At 34.2% G+C, this 16,770-nt stretch overlaps 3 protein-coding genes across 4 annotated transcripts; 2 read left to right on the forward strand and 1 right to left on the reverse strand.

The window, feature by feature from the left end:
- Window positions 1-20: 20 nt before the first annotated feature.
- Window positions 21-3,545, forward strand: LOC125835043 (60S ribosomal protein L5-like). The gene is made up of 9 exons (XM_049514183.1): window positions 21-157; window positions 1,057-1,126; window positions 1,208-1,299; window positions 1,543-1,669; window positions 1,759-1,838; window positions 1,931-2,047; window positions 2,511-2,645; window positions 2,789-2,958; window positions 3,250-3,545. Exons 1-9 carry the CDS (start codon window positions 155-157, stop codon window positions 3,362-3,364), a joined length of 909 nt encoding a protein of 302 aa, XP_049370140.1. The 5' UTR covers window positions 21-154; the 3' UTR covers window positions 3,365-3,545.
- A 1,314-nt stretch (window positions 3,546-4,859) lies between these two features.
- On the forward strand, window positions 4,860-12,215 carry LOC125835041 (mediator of RNA polymerase II transcription subunit 19a-like). 2 transcript variants are annotated; one of them, XM_049514178.1, is made up of 7 exons: window positions 4,860-4,999; window positions 8,728-8,794; window positions 9,528-9,817; window positions 10,005-10,232; window positions 11,109-11,168; window positions 11,409-11,452; window positions 11,960-12,215. In XM_049514178.1, exons 2-7 carry the CDS (start codon window positions 8,764-8,766, stop codon window positions 12,009-12,011), a joined length of 705 nt encoding a protein of 234 aa, XP_049370135.1. In that variant the 5' UTR covers window positions 4,860-4,999; window positions 8,728-8,763; the 3' UTR covers window positions 12,012-12,215. The 2 variants fall into 2 exon arrangements, with proteins under 2 accessions (XP_049370135.1, XP_049370136.1); XM_049514179.1 differs by lacking the exons at window positions 11,409-11,452; window positions 11,960-12,215 and adding an exon at window positions 11,313-11,406 and having other exon boundaries at window positions 4,886-4,999.
- A 3,307-nt stretch (window positions 12,216-15,522) lies between these two features.
- LOC125835116 (UDP-glycosyltransferase 74E2-like) lies at window positions 15,523-16,767 on the reverse strand (the record flags this gene model as incomplete). Its single annotated transcript, XM_049514252.1, has 2 exons — window positions 15,523-16,293; window positions 16,750-16,767. Coding segments are annotated over 2 exons (747 nt in total), but the record flags the coding sequence as incomplete, so codon positions are not given.
- Window positions 16,768-16,770: the final 3 nt, after the last annotated feature.

The raw sequence follows: 16,770 nt of genomic DNA on the forward strand, positions 1-16,770 counted from the left end.
CATGGGCCTTCAGGTCAACATTTCATGATTGGCCCATTAGGGTTTCGTTAGGTATTTTAGCTTCATATTAGTAGTGTTTTTCTCACACAAGCTTCTTCTTCACTTCATTCCCCACAGCCCCAAGCGCCGGCGGAGGCTTAATTGACGAACAACAATGGTAAGAATTAATTAACTTTTTATAATCTCAATGAAATGTATGTTTCAGATTTTCTATTGTACTTTTCAATTCATGATATACATTTTGTTGTCCAAAAAAATTATAGCTATAGAGTTTTTCATGCATAATTTGTACTGTATATGGTTATTTGGTGTATATAAGAGCAGTAAATTGTGGTTTTGGTGTTATTTTTGTTGTTTATGGACCTGTTTTTATGTTATTGAGATGTGCTTAGTTTGATTTGCTTTTGTTTCCACTTTTTTTTTTGGTGTATGTATGAAAATATTAACAAAAAATGGATTATCTCTTGGGAAGTTGAAAATATTTCTCTATGGATCAGAATGTTGGTATAACAATTTATTTTGTATAAATATTAGGCAGTAGATAATATAATAGGGGCAAGGAGTTTGATTTTCGTAGCTCAGATTGTCAACTTGTAGAGCTAGTGATGGAAGCTGTCTTATTCTCTTTTGTGGACTTGGATTTTGCAATCTATATCTGATTTGAGCTTGATTTTAATGACAGTATATCACTGCAGTTTAACTTAGGTTTTAAACTTGAAAGGTTCAAGCTTTAAGGTTCTTATCGTTGAACTAATTGGACTTTTTAATATCTAGAAGGATTTTCTTCATGTATTTATGTTGTGTCAAAAAATACTGTTTGAAACTTATGAACTCCATCCTCCACTGCATATCCCGTGATGGGATTGAACCACTTATCGATTCTCTTCTAGATCTAAAATAAAGCTTATGTTACTTACTTGACCTTCCAATAGCATTTTGTTTGGGAAAAAATTGTATATGACCTGCAAATGAATGATTGGTACAAGTTGCGTTAACAATGATTTTGAATGCTTCATTTTCTTTGAGTTTTGACATTGTTGCTAAATTATGTTGCAGGCCTTCATCAAAGTCCAGAAGACTAGGGCTTACTTCAAGCGTTTCCAGGTTAAATTCAAGAGAAGGAGAGGTAAAACACTATCTTCCTTCATCTTTTCTGGTCTGTTCTCAATTAAAATATCACTAATTTCAATGTTTTGTTACTGTGTAGAGGGAAAGACTGACTATAGAGCCAGGAATCGTCTGATCAATCAGGACAAAAACAAGTACAACACTCCAAAATACCGTTTCGTTGTTCGATTTGTATCCTTTCTAATGCATTTTCTGCCCTTTTAACTTGCAAAGCAGCTACTTGGTTATGTTGCTATTTCTTTTGGAGAATGATCTACTTTTTGTTTGGTCCACAGAACAATTCCTTATTACTGTGCATTCATAGAATGTCACTTGGAATGTTTTCACTTGATTAGTGATGGAAATTCTGATAGTAACTTATCTGTGATGTTGGGTGGTGATTTTTCCCGAGTTTTATCTTAACATATTCTCTAGACTAACAAGGACATAATTGCACAAATTGTGTCTGCTAGTATTGCTGGTGACATGATTCTTGCTTCTGCTTATGCAAGCGAGTTGCCTCATTTTGGACTTAAAGTTGGATTGACGAACTATGCTGCTGGTACTTACACAAGCTATTCATTTATTGGTTATCCCAGATGAAATTCTTCTGTATATCTAATTAATAAGTGGTTTAATGCCTCATTTTAGCATACTGTACCGGACTTCTTTTGGCAAGGCGAGTTCTCAAGAAGCTTGAAATGGATGAAGAATATCAAGGAAATCTTGATGTAAGTGGTAGCTGCAAGCAAGGTTTCTGGGTGCATCTTTTGTCCTGTTTGCAGTTTCTTGTATGTCTAACTTCAATTGCATGTTGTTACAGGTCAACGGAGAGGACTACTCCGTTGAACCTGCTGAAAGCAGGAGGCCTTTCCGTGCTCTCTTGGACGTCGGCCTCTTGAGAACTACCACAGGGAACCGTGTTTTTGGTGCTCTCAAGGTATTAACCTGCTTTTGCTGTTGGTTTCTTCTCTCTGAGTTTAAGTCTATACGATGCGCCAGACTGCTAATATTTGCTTTAATTGAAAATTTTAATTTGTGAAACAACATCTTATACTTTCTGTGAGTTGTTGATTGAATGGTTCTCCAATCAGCTATAACTTCAAAGTAAAGAACATTATCAAGATTATTTCTACTCTCTGAGAAACTAAAACTTTGTTTAACTCTCCTAAATATGGTAGGGGCTGTTGGGTAGATCATGTAGTAATTTTTCTCTACGAGGGACCATGTTTTCCTTCATTTTTATTATTTAAGGTGCATTAAACAATAAAATGTCTATCTGCAACATTTTTCTTGGTTTCAGGGTGCATTGGATGGTGAGATATTAATTATGTATAAATCATGTCATGTGACATTTAAACTGTGTCTTATCTGTGTTGTGGAATATTGATTCTTTGACTCAGGGTGCATTGGATGGTGGGATCGACATCCCTCATAGCGAGAAGAGGTTTGCTGGATACAGCAAGGACTCTAAGCAACTCGATGCAGAAGTTCACCGCAAGTATATCTATGGTGGCCACGTTGCTGCTTATATGAATGTGAGATATAGAAGTACCTTAGATTGATTCTTTTGTAATTTATGTAGAATCCATGGGTAGGGCATAGAAGATTGTTTATTTTCAGTGTTTGTTCTGGCTTCTATTTACTCCCCGTCTCTAATATGCTCAACCATTGTTTGCAGACTTTGATGGAAGATGAACCTGAGAAATATCAGACACACTTCAGCTTATACATCAAGTCGGGTCTTGAGGCAGACAATCTTGAGGAGATGTACAAGAAGGTTCATGCTGCCATACGTGCAGACCTAAGTCCAAAGAAGTCTGGAAAGCAACCTCCCAAGACACACAAGAGGTCTGAATTTTTTTTCCTTAGTCTTATCAGCTTTATAGAAAATGATCAATGATAGAAGTTAAAATCACCAGGACAAGTTGAAATTCATAGGTGCACTAGTGTTGTATCCTGTGTCCACTTAGGCCCGTTCTTCATTTGCTTGAGGTGTAACTTGTTTTGATGCATTTCTGGAGGATCTTCATCTCTACTGATTATCGTGCTACGTTACTGTCTGAACTACATAGTGCTTAGATGTGTCCTGACAGAAAGTCCATCGTTTTTTAAACTATACTTCTTGGGGCTGTTCTGCAGGTACAACCTTAAGAAGCTGACTTATGAAGAGAGGAAAGCTAAGTTGATCGAGAGACTCAATGCTTTGAACGCAGCTGGTGGAAATGATGACGACGACGAGGAAGACGATGATTAGTGAATTTGTAGAAGAACTTTGAATCCTTGTTGCCTTAAGGTTTTCTATTTATATTGTTTTTCTTTTGCTACTAGGTAGAAACCTCAGTTTTGCATGCTTAGTAGAATGAGACTTGTCAATTTTGACAATGTATGGGATTATATTTTTACTTCAGCCTTCTATTCCATTGAGTTTTAACTTATATATTTGTCTATCATGTTCATTTAAAAGATAACTACGGCTAATTATTCATAGTGATCTTTTTCTGAATAATGACTAAACTTTTAGGAAATTAATTTTGTTTTAGAGATCATATTGGTTGATAATCGATTATATAAATATCTAAGCGTTGGTTAAAATTCTGATGACATCGCTAAGAATCAGTAACATTGTAGATATTACCATTTGTTTTTAATCGTAACACTTTATGATTATCTCCTGTACTCTGGTAAATGATATGCAAGTTTTAGTTTTTACAAAAATATATAAAAGTTGACGTACATGTTCATCCAAAAACACCTCCAAAACTAGATCAAATCACCCAAAAATTCATATTTAGGCTCCTCAATATGTAGTCTCAATAATATCCACTTGAAATAAAACTTATTTGTGAAAAAAAAACAAATTTTCAAAATTTGGAAACTTCAAACTTTAATAATTGTTGCTTATGACTTCAACAACATCAATAGTATTTCATAGTAACTCCAATAACGAATAGAAACTAATGACTTAAAGATGTAAATTTCTTCAAAAGTAGTGACCATTACCAATAATTCAACTTAATATAAATATGAGACCATTCATTTCACTTGAACAAGTAAAACAATCAAATCATTTAATTGCCGTTATCACCACCTTCATCGAAGAAACTTCCTCCAATTAGCAAATCAACTAATAAAATCATATCTGAAAATTTCAAAAATGATCCGAGAGTGGAATATGGAGAGAGAGAGAGTTTTGACTTTTGGGTGTGTAAGGAAGAGAGATAACAATAGTTAACTAGTTAAATTTGGTAAAATTTAAAAACCATGTCTCATTTTGACTATATAGTTAGGTCAATTCTACTTTCAAATAATTATTTCATTAAAATATTAGTAATGTCGATTGAAAATCACAAGTTCTCATCTCCAAATTCCAACACAAATAAAAATATTACTGATTTCTTCCATCTTTTGTAGCTTTCGGTATTGTTATTTGATACCTAATTCTAGTGTAAAATGATAAATATCTCATAAAATTAGTCAAATTGTGCGTAAACGAAATTGAACACCATGTTTTCTTTAAAAAAATCCATCTAATATACTATATCTGCATTGAAATCTGACTAATTCAACATCACGCGCTTTAAACCTCATTAAGGAGAAACTTTTTTTTCCCCTGTATCTAAGTCTCGAACCAAAATCTCTGATTAAGAAAAGAGCCACCCGAACACCATGTTTATAAAGAAAATTAGTTATAGGGTTATTACTTAACAAATAAATGACAGGTTGATAATATATACTATTAATTAAAAAATCCAGGTCCATTTTCCCCCAATAGCATCTCAACTTGGCGAAAGAGGAATTAGGGTTTTAATAGCATCTCAATTGGAGAGCAAAATAGATTCGTGCTTCGCCGGAACCCTAATTTGCTTCTCCGATCACTCTGTCAGATCGAGTATGCTTTCTTTCTACGTCGAAATTTGAATTCATATATGTTGTATGATTGTATGTTTTGGATTCCTCTTTGCTGTGTTTTTGCTTATAATTGAACTCTGGCGATGAAGATGTTTGGTTGATACTGGAATGTATTAAATGATGAGAATGGGGAACAATGACTTAACTTTGGTTTTCGAGTGAATTTGAAATATACTGGCATATTTTAGTATGTGAATTTTTGGAATTTTGGCGTTAAAGGTGGTCTAAGATTTTGGAAATTGAAAGTCTAGTTATTGCTTATTGGGATTGATCTTTTTCCTTTATTGTCAATTGAGTTTTGGTCCTTTTTCGATATGTTGTAAATGTATGGTTTTAGAAAAAGATATAGGATAGACAATAACAACAAAAAATCCAGTGAAATCCCACAAAGTGTGGTTTTGGGAGGGAGAGTGTACGTAGTAGGCCTCACCACTACATCTCCAACGTAGAGAGGCTGTTTCTTGAAGAACTTCTGATCAAACAAATCAAAGCAGTAATTAAAAGAAAACATGACAGCCCTTGTCATATCTGAAAAGAGGATTCCCAATCAATTATCTTCTTTTTGTGCAGATTGTGAGTTTTCTTTTGTTATATATCCTGCTAGTGAGTTACTCTTTCCTTCCCAAAATAGTGACCAAGTGTCCTTGTTGCCTCATTTGAAATGCTCAATCATTTTTCTTCATATGGCACATTTCCGTCAAATGAATCAAACTGATAAATTGATGCCTTTTATATTTTTTATAGACCAAACACATAAAGGCCCCTTAAACTTGCCACAAATTTTCATTTTGGCACCTTAGGCTTAACTATGGCTTGTTCCAATTAGACACTTAAGTCTGAACTTTGTCTTTGAAGCACCTCACCGATAATTCCCCAAAAATATAAAGTGTGTTATTCACACTCATTGACATGAATAAGTTCCAAATAAAATGAAGATACGTGGCATTTGGACTCATATATTACTAAAACAACATTTTAAAATAATATATATGTTATTTTCGCATGATCCCCCCTTCCCATAGTGTATTTTCTTCCCACTTCTCAATACCAATCGTTATGCCAGTGTTCTTCAACCCTAGTCTCTTCCATCGTCTCCTACCCCCTCCCCTAAAGCTTTGCTCATATTCTTCTCAATTTTCAATCCCGATTGTTGCCAGTATTGTGTTTTGTGTTGTGCATTATTAGTGCTATAAGTTGTTCTCATTATCTGTTTTCTCCTTCCTATAGATAATTAAACTAAAAATGTATGCCTTTAGTCTACGCCTCTTTGTTTTCTTGTATCCTAGAGACCCAGGCCAATGGTTATTATACTAAATACCAAATAGTGATTATCTAATTTTATCATTATTCTGTATCATAAAGATCCTGATAGTTATTGTTTCAATTAAATTAAATTGACTCATATAGTATTTCATGATTCGGTAGTTTCAGATGACAATAGAAAGAAGACAGGAAAAGAAATTAAATAGAATATTTTTTTAGGCTTTCACTCTCTTAGAGAAAATGTGATGCACACACTTTGCCACATCACTTATTTGTGTTTAATAGGTATAATTTTAATGATGTTGAAGTGTCTAATTGGAACACGCTATAGTTAAGGTGCCAAAATGAAAAATTGTGGCAAGTTTAAGGGCCCCCTTATGTGTTTGACCATTTTTTTTTATAACTTACTATGGCATAAGGGTGGCAAAATTAGCCAATGAAAACATGACCGACCCAAGTTTGGGTGGCCCATTTTGTCACGCCAATTCAGCCCATCAAAAGTTGGGGCGGATTTGGGATAATTATGTAGCCCAAATTGACCCATGTGGAATTTTCTCAAAACATTTTAAAAAAGACTTTTTTTGGTTGTAATGTTATGTATAGCTATAATAAAGATTTTTTATGCAGTGAAACAAATTATAAGAAATCAAACAAAGAAATTAAAATTGACTCGATACATGGAACCTTTCATGTATTTTATGACACTCCTCATGCGACATCTCCTTTTATTTTATCAGTTGATAACAGTGGTTTCTGGGCATGCTTGTATGCATCTCAGCTATTCCACCAGATACATGTTACCTTCCACAAGAACAAGTACCAAATAAGTTTTCTCATGAATGCTTAGATAGATGAAACAAAATCACCTACTATTCTTCTTGTCTCTGTTGGGATTTAAATTTTGAATCGTGTTTTTCATCCATTTTATTGACTACTAGGTCAAATCCTTGACTACAACTTAATGTGAGATCTCTTCTGCTGGATTGTCCACCTCTTTTCCTAAATCCATATAATAATTAGTGTTATTGAAAGCGAAATGCACAAAAAAGTTCTAAGGTCCTTTGGGTTTTAAGCGCAAATAAAGCGTGTGCTTTATTGGAAAAAGACGCAAATGGAGAAAAACTACAAATATGTATGTGTAGTCCCAGACTAATAATCATAAGCATGAACAATAAATATGTTGACAAAGAAATTGAAAAATAATTCTAATAAAATGAAATATCAATTGTTTAGTGTCACCTCTTCAAGATTGCACTCATTGGCAAGGAAAAGTATGTTTTACATCCTTGATGACGACACCGAAGTGCTTATAAAGCGAGGCGAAACACTCAACATGTTTTATGCCTCGTTTTAGGGCGTAAACGCACCTTTCACAGATAATAATAAACTATTTTTATAATACTTCTCTACCAATCCCAATATAATAATCTATTCATACATTCTGTTTTTGAACTCCCCGTTAGTAAAATCAGGTCATTTTATCTGGTAAGAGGGAGTATTCGTCTCCTGGTCAATTGTCTAAAGTTGCGTAGTGGGATCTTTTACGTTTGCATGTTTCCTCTTGAGACGGCTTTCAACATTAGTTTTTTATTATCTTTTTTTCCCTAAATATTCCATTGCCGGGACTTGAACTCGGGTCTCTCGGGTGAAAGCCGAGTATCCTGACCAACTAGACATTTATTATCTTATTTCACTATTCATGTTATGATGTATTTTGATGACTTGATACATGGGAACCATGTCATTATTAATTTCATCCCAAAACTGGCTGTCTTCATCATTTGCGTTCTTTCATGCCTCTTCTAGAATAAAGGTTTAGACTGAAAACAACTTACTTCCTTTTTATTCCGTTTTTGCCTATTTAACTTTCATAATATCTCCCGATAATCGTCTCTGAACATGTATTACCAGTTATGTTTTGTTGTCTCCTTTTCTTACTTTCCCCTCTATTCTGTGGACTCCCATCACTCATACTTTAGAGCCTTGTACTTCTTGTTAAAGAAAATGTATACTGCTGGATTTTATTGCTGTTCAACGTTATATTTAAGTATCATTACATGATCAGTGAGAAATTTCTACATCCCTCTGGATGTGGGGTTTTAGACGAGCTGATCTGTTCGTGAATTCACATTCTAAGTTGTCTCACTAGTTTGGCATATTAATGTTTGGTTTCATTCTGGATTTACTGGAGCTGACATATCTTTTACTCTTAACAATTTTGGTTTGATTAAAATTAATCCATGCCAAACCAAGGTGTCTTGGTATCTTTTACTTTGTATAAATACTGAAATTGATGCGCCTTATCGGTTCACCATGGTTACTAAGCCAGCTTACATGTGAATTTGTATAATGCCATTGCCATTTTGTTTGCATTCCAAATCCTATAAGTAGACCATTGTTAGCTGGATAGCTGTGGACATTGTCTTACCTACCAATACTTACCAGGAAATAATGCTCTATCTCTATGCTGGGCGCTAATTGATGGATCCAGACAGCAAGAAGTTTGGAAGAGGTGAGCTTCTTACTGTGATCTTTGAACAGTTTCTTTGCATGTTAGGGTAAAAAGACTACTGCTAACATTTGACTCTACTTGGGTCCATATTGCATGCCTAGGTTTTGATTGAAGGTGGAATGGAATGCATTGCATTTGATCTGTTCTTGTATGTGAATTTCCTGCTTGATGTATTTGGTGTTGAATTTCTCTTTTCTGTTTTTCTTCTTCTTTTGTGGTGCCATTTTTTTTTTTTAATTTCAGGAAGTGGAAGTGGTTGATTTACTTCTGACTTGTATTTGCCTATTTCTTTTGCACTCCAAGTATGTAACCACTATCATACATTTGGGAAACAAACGAAGATTAGTGATGCTAGTTTTGTCGCTTTTTGAATGAGGTTTTGAAAAAATGTCTGTGCTAAGCAATGTGTTATCCAGCTTCGTCTTGCAGCATTTGGATTGATGTTGGCTGGTAGTGTTTTGTTCATAGGGTTACGAGTTTGGTAACAAGATCTCACAAATTACTAAAAAATGCTTGAAGTCTTGCCAAAGTGGTCATAGTTTGCACACAGTTTAGGTCTTGTAAAGGTTGTGATTGCTGATAGAATATTGCGCTTCCCGTTTTAAAAAAATTCTGATGAAGAATTTAAAATCAAATCATTTGACTCTTTTATCTTCTTCTCCTTGAAATTTTTTTCATTTTAATTAAGACATCATTGGCTTACTGTGGTTGATTGGTCCAAATACATTATTAGGGCCAAGAGAGCTTGCAGGTGCTGTGGATCTTATTAATCACTTCAAGTTGTTGCCTCATCACGAGTTCTTCTGCAAGAAGCCTCTTCCATTGTCAATTTCAGATACACGCTACCTTCACAATGTTGTAGGAGACAGAGAGATTAGGAAAGGGGAAGGGATGCAGTTGGATCAGCTTATATGTGATACGTCGTCTTTAAAGGAGACAAATTCACGCATCCAACCATTTGAGTTAGATGCTCTTAACGAAGCTTTTCAACTACGTGAAGCAGCTCCAATTGTTCTGCCTCTGGTGAGAAACCTATTGTGTGAAGCTTGAGTTATATAAGTATGTCTGATTCAGCTCTTTAAGTAACCCTTTTATTCCTTTTCTGATCTCTGAAGATGGAGGCGCGGAACTGCATTTTTTTCTCTAACCCTGTGCTTTTCTATAATGCCAGTTTGCCTGTTCCACTAATTCCTGATTTGGTGTTTCATAGTCCGAAAAAGGGATCCCCACTGTAGCTGGAAAGTCTAAAAGTGAGTCGAAAGACAAGGAGAAGAAGCATAAGAAGCACAAGGATAAAGACAAGGAGAAGGACAAAGAGCATAAGAAGCACAAACACCGTCATAAAGATCGAAGTAAAGATAAGGATAAAGAGAAAAAGAAAGATAAAACTGGCCATCATGATTCTGGTGCTGACCATTCAACGAAACATCATGAAAAGGTCTGCTACTAGCAAATGTTAATAAAATTATTTACCTTATCAAAAAAGAACTAGCAAATTTAAGAGTTATGCAAATCCGGTGATTCTCCTGGCATGCCATATACTGTGAATATCATGTGGTTGTTTCATATTTAAGAAGTTTATAAGACTGGTTCACAGTAAAGCCACTTAATAATAGGCCCAATGGTGTTGTTACTGAAAATGGCATTACTTAGTAACTGACAGAAATATTTTTAATAGTCCCACTTAGAATCTTGCTATCTGTTCTCTTGCTTCCATGAACTTCCACTACATCATTTGTGATGTAGCTTATAAGTTGCATTTATAGGATTCAAGTAGAATAGAGTTCAGGATAAAAAGGTTTAATTTTGGGAAATATCTAGCTCTAGAGTTTGTTGAATCAATTGTTGCTTGACTTTCAGTTTTCAGTTACTGCGTCAAAAGATAGCCATTGACTTAGTTTAATAAGGTATATACATCATCATTTCCATGACTAGCCTTTTGCTTTTAACAGTAGCTTCAAGTTCTAGTTTGTTTGATTGCTCTCATCTTTTACTGTGTATGCTATGTACTAAATTTATGAGATGTTTGATTCGGTAATTTTTCTCGTCGTACTGTATGCTATGTACTGTTATAATGAGAGGTTGACATTGTTTTCTTTCTCTATGTAACAATTATGGGTAATTTTTCTTGTTTGATTTGATGTCTTGGCCTAGAGGAGCTTAACTATTGAGCTGGCTTGTTGGGATTACTCTTGCTGTAAAAAGTTCATCACAGAGTTGACACTTTTAGGACTTTAGCAAATAGCTATAATGTATTGAATGTGTTTATGCTTTTGTTTGACCTCACTGATTATGATCTTTCTGATGATATCAGAGAAAGAAGCATGATGGCAAGGAGGATCTTAATGATGTTAACAAACACAAGAGAAACAAGGTAAGATAATATTGCATTCAATATGATCTGTGCAAATGTTAAGTTCGTTTCTGAGCTCATTATATGGGCAGTTTTTTCAGTATATTAAGACCATACCTTCACCTTATACCAATGGTAATATTCTTACATACTGAAATGTTGCAGCACAAGAGCTAAAAGATTGAGGAAATTGGGGCAATAAAGGTTACAGGCTGAAATGTCACATGTGCTGCTATAAGTTACTGTCCTCCTGTGCTGCAGTTAAGAATTTGGATGGATCCTTTTCTTATTGTAAAATATCCAAGGTACAGAAGTTCTTATCCTACTATATCCCACACATTGAATAACTTCATGAGTCTTTCCATCCATGCCATCTATTATACAAGGTCTAAATCCTATTTGATTCTGGAAAAAAAAGAAAGACTAATTATTGACGTCAAAAGCTGTTTGCAGCCTGTTTTGTAGCCATTAGGTGCCCATGAGGTTCATATATATGACTTTAAAGTATTTCAGTTTGTGAATTTTGAACATTTGCATTTGTTGGATAAAAAGCAGATTCCTAATTATGGGCTTTTAGTTTCGCTTGTGATTTTATCTGTGTCCGACTGTCTGTTGGTAAATATTCTGTTTCTGAATGGAAGGGTTGGTGAGACTATTAAAAAAAAGAAAAAATAGAAGAGTTAGTAGACTTTTTTAATACACGAGTTATTTGGCATTGCATTCTGTTGTTAGCATCTATTTTTGGTGTTTTCAACCAGGAGCACAGTGCACATCATAGTTGCATAATGTTTCTGTTTCTCTTTTCCATGCAGAATAGCTTCTGGACCAACTAAAGAATGCCAAGAGGGTGAATGCACCTGTTGAAAGTAGATTTTAGTGTGCTGATAAACAACCTCATTGTATCTATTATACTAAGAGCTTGTTTGGCATTGTTGCTAAAAACTGTTTATTTTCATAAGCACTTTTTTTTTTTGGTAACTAAAAGATGTTATTTACCAAATGGAAAATGTACAGCTCAAGAAAAGGAACAAAAACAGAACTCTAGCTGGGAAGGACATATTGCTCCTAGCCCAGAAGTACCTAGCATCCCCTGTTCTCTTCTCTAATAATTCTTCCTGAGCTAGCTAGGATGGGTAGTTATCAAACTATGTTATATACGTAGCTATCTTGGGATACATAGTATCTCTATAATATATCTCCCGAATGCTTACTTTTCTCTGCAACATTTTGGAAGATACGATGGTTATGCTCTTGCCATACATGGTAAATAGTTGTAGCCAATGTCATTTTATACAATACTCCTTCCTTTGCAGTGTTCAATCGCCCAAGCGAGTTCTCCTTGCCAATCAAGACTGTCTAGGCATCTTTCCCTACTAGTAGCTTGTTCCACAGGTGACCAGTGACATTACATCGACAAATCAAGTGTTGGTTGGTTTCATCTTCCAAGAGACATATGGGACAAACTGAGCTTGTGTCTATGCCTCATTTACGCAAGCAATCTCGTGTGAGGCAGTCGATCATGTGCTGCCATTTTCAGAGTAAAGATCGTCTTTTTAGCTCCTTTGTTCCTGCATACAATTTTTTATACCAAGGCACCTTATAAACTGGTCCTATTATGGACTGATAGATAAGCCTTAATGGAGAACTGTTCCATCTATTGCACAGTTTCAAGCTCATGGTCAGCTTCTTCAAAGTAGCGCTTAGCCTTGAGAATTTGCTGGATCATCCATGAAGCATTCTTAGCGCTAGTATTTCATATGCTTTCGTCCTTTATATAATAGGTATTAGTCCAAAGCACCCATAATTTATCTTTTTGGACGGCAGGTATAAATGTTATATCTGCTCTAGTTTTTGGACGGTAGAGGCAACAATGTCCCAAAACTATGACGGAGGGTATCTGTATACCATTTATGATAGTTTGGGGGTATGTTTGTCCTTTCTCCCTTTAAACATTGAAAGAGGGAGATAGTAGGCAGGTCTGAGTTTTTAAGGATGTAGGAATATGTATTGTATGAGGAATTCTCGTTGCTAAGGCTGGAGTTTTTTGTTGATGTATCCTCTAGGCTAAAATGAAATCAAGTTATTCTTTCAGATAGAGTAATACTTGAAGTTTGTGTGCTTCAAGACTTTTTTCAGCTAATAATTGTTAATGTATCATTAGTGATAAACATGTAAAATTTTGGCACTTTGTTATTATATTTTGAGTCGACATTAATGAGGTTTTCTATTTAAGTTAAAAAGATGGCAATGGGACAGGTCAAGGACGAGGCATGGCAAAGGCCTAATGGGACAAGGTGGGGCAATACTTAAATGGGGTGGGCAAGGTGGGTCATAGCTAACATTTTTAAAATTTTAACAGGGCTAGTAGCAGAGCCCGAATTTCGTTAAGGGGTATCAAAATATAAAGAAATAAAATCGTGTAGAAGTCAAGAAGTGTCAATGTGTAATATATATACATAACAAAAATATGTTTATTCTAACTACACAATGTAATTTTTCGATAAAGGAGTGTCGGTCGACACCACTTGGCTCCACCATTGGCAGGGCACGACAGGTGTGTTCATGAGAAGTTCCTTTTAGTGTTTTGAACAGTCTGTAGCTTGCTACCATAGATAACGTTGATTCCAATGAAATATTTGCAATAAATTTAGGGAAAAGGGTCTAATAAATCCCTCAATTTTATTATTTAGAGCTGATATACCCCTCATTATGAAAGTGACTCATATATGCCCCTATTGCTATACAAATGACTCACATATACCCTTTTTCTCTAATGGAAGTGAAAAAAATTAATTTTAATTATTATTATTTTAAAAAAAATATAATCTCATATGTGTATATTTAATTCTCCTCACACATAATTTTTTTTTATTTTTTCTGTTTCAACGACTATTTAAAGTTATTATTTTGATGGTCAAATTTATTTATATTTCACTAATTTTCTTGTAAACTTTATTATAGATGACCAAATTTTTTTTCAATACAAAAACTAAATAACAATATAGTAAAAAAAAAATAGTACTTTTAAATTATAATATAGCCACAAAAAAATTAGTTTTAAAATTTTCTCTTTATACTAACGAACGAAAGAAAAAAATAATATAAGAATAAGAAACTCAAAAAATGATAATCAAAGACGTCAAAAAATAATTTATGTATAAAAAAGATTAAAATATACCTTGAAATTCGCTAAAAGGATCATATATACCCCTACATGATTTTTTTTAAAATTTAAAAGTCAAAAACATAAATTTAAAACTATTTTTTTCACTTCCGTTAAACTAAGGGTATATGTGAGCTGTTTGTATAATTGTAAGGGTATATATGAGCCACTTTCATAACGAGGACATATCAGCTCCAAATAACAAAGTTGAGGAATATATGAGACCATTTCCCATAAATTTATCACACTTTGTGGAATTAAGTACATTTAAAATTCAAATGAATATTTATCACACCTTGTATAATAACTAAGAAAGGTCAGAGACTCATCATCATGTTTTAAAAGCTAAATAGAACATAAAAAAATAGAAAATATAAATTACTTCCTCTGTCCCTAATTACTTGTTCACTTTTCCATTTATAGTTGTCCCTAATTACTTGTTCATTTTGATAAATCAAGAAAAGACAATTTTTTTTACCTATTATACCCTCAATTAAATGACCAATTACTTTGAAAAATGCAAAATTTTCCATCCACTTCATAATTAATAGGGGTAAAATGGTAAACTCACTATGTCATTAATTGATTTCTTAATAGGTGTGCTAATTCAAAAGTGGATAAGTAATTAGGAACGGAGAGAGTAATACTTAAATAAAGGGCGAGTTAATTTTAACGCGTCAAAACTTTACTTCGCTCTAATCCGCATTGCCATCCTTATATGTAAGACATTTTCAAACAAATACATGAACATAACTCTTTTGCAACCATATTGTATATCAATCATCTTTGACTTGGTTAATATTATAATTGGGAACATGTTTTGCAATTATTGTGTGGGGCAAATTAATTATCAAAAGGAAAAGTAACTGGGAAACATGTTTTGCATTATTATGTGGGAGCACATTAGCAAAAGGAAAAAGAGAAAATGATAATTGATGAGATAAGCATATGTAGTCATGGAAATACATCATCAAATAATCCACATGCTTTTCTTTTTCACATCATTTCTATGAGCAAAAAAATACAATAGGTGAACATTGAAAATAATATAAAGTAATTATCAACTTAGGCCATTAGGCAAAGCCTTAAAGGCCATCATGATTTCAAACTCAAACTCACAAATCGAAATTGTGACAATAAATTGATATTGATTATGCAAAATCTTGCATAACTCACTCACTTGTACCAAATCTTGGTACATATAAGACAACACTAGCTTGAAGAACATATAGTTATTGAATACACACTAAAGCTTTAAGACACATTAACTAATTTAGCAATAAACTCATTAATGTTTCTATCTGAACTTCCACCTTCATCCATTGCCTTTTTTGTCACTTCTCTCCATTTGGTTGCATTCTTTCTAATCTCTTTGCCTCTTTCTCCTTCCATAACTTCTTTTATGCAATGTTCCACAACTTCTTGTTTAACAACACCCTTTTCATTAGCTTGTGCCTTTATTCCCATCTCCCAAATATCCATCACATACTTAGCATTTGTACATTGATCAGTCCATATTGGAATTGCCACCATTGGAACTCCCAAACTCAAGGCCTCTAAAGTAGAATTCCATCCACAATGTGTCATAAAACAACCAATTGCTTTGTGTGCTAACACATCTAATTGTGGACACCAAGTTACAACTAGACCCTTTTCCTTTGTGATGTTCTCTAAAAAATCTTTTGGAATTTTAGGCTCTTCTGATTCTCTAACTACCCACAAGAAGTTGTGATTGCTTTTCTTCAATCCACAAGCTATCTCCTTCATTTGCTCATCTTTCAATTCAGCCATACTTCCAAATGAGACATACACAACTGATCCATCATCACAATCACTTAGCCATTTCATGCAAACATCAGTTTTAGGCGTGTACATACTTAGACCATATGAATTATCATTCTCAACTCTCTTGTCCACATACATGGATGGTATGGTTGGTCCAATAGTCCTCAATGACAATCTCTTTGTTATCCAATCCACTTCCTATTCATAATTGAAAAAAAAAAGATCATATAAATGAACTATGAAGTTTGTCCATGTAAGTTAAATAAGACTTGTGTTAAGCAAACAGAGTAGCAAGAATCGATTTTCTCTATGTGACAAAAACCCTATACACCACCAAAAAGTAAAGAACCCGTAGTCATGGCATGTGCTATAATGCACAAAAACCCTCTACCCCCACCAATTAAAATAGTAAAGCACATGTGGTGTTTGCTTGTGATACATAGGGCTTTGGGAATTGGGATCCTTCAAAAAATGTCAATGGAGTGTGTGCTAAATCCTCCAAAAGTTATTGATTTTTCGAGGATCTGACATAAGTGCGAGTACATTTCTAAAGGATCTGAACAACATAGTTTCTTACCATTGCACCGAGGCTCCCTTTCAAGTAGTTAAGGAATAAATAAATAATAAAAAAAGATCAAGAGTGTGAATACAAACATGTTTCTCCAATTCATATAT

This window comes from Solanum verrucosum, unplaced genomic scaffold (assembly GCF_900185275.1).
Source record: "Solanum verrucosum unplaced genomic scaffold, falcon-dt-bn FXZP01000220.1, whole genome shotgun sequence".
Lineage (NCBI taxonomy): Eukaryota > Viridiplantae > Streptophyta > Magnoliopsida > Solanales > Solanaceae > Solanum > Solanum verrucosum.

Coding starts and splice junctions, on each gene's coding strand:
- LOC125835043 (XM_049514183.1), top strand. Junction 1,839..1,930: donor AATATCAAGGAAATCTTGAT/GTAAGTGGTAGC, acceptor ATGTTGTTACAG/GTCAACGGAGAGGACTACTC. Junction 2,959..3,249: donor CCTCCCAAGACACACAAGAG/GTCTGAATTTTT, acceptor GCTGTTCTGCAG/GTACAACCTTAAGAAGCTGA.
- LOC125835041 (XM_049514178.1), top strand. CDS start 8,764: ATGGATCCAGACAGCAAGAAGTTTGGAAGAG. Junction 8,795..9,527: donor CAGCAAGAAGTTTGGAAGAG/GTGAGCTTCTTA, acceptor ATACATTATTAG/GGCCAAGAGAGCTTGCAGGT. Junction 10,233..11,108: donor CAACGAAACATCATGAAAAG/GTCTGCTACTAG, acceptor TGATGATATCAG/AGAAAGAAGCATGATGGCAA.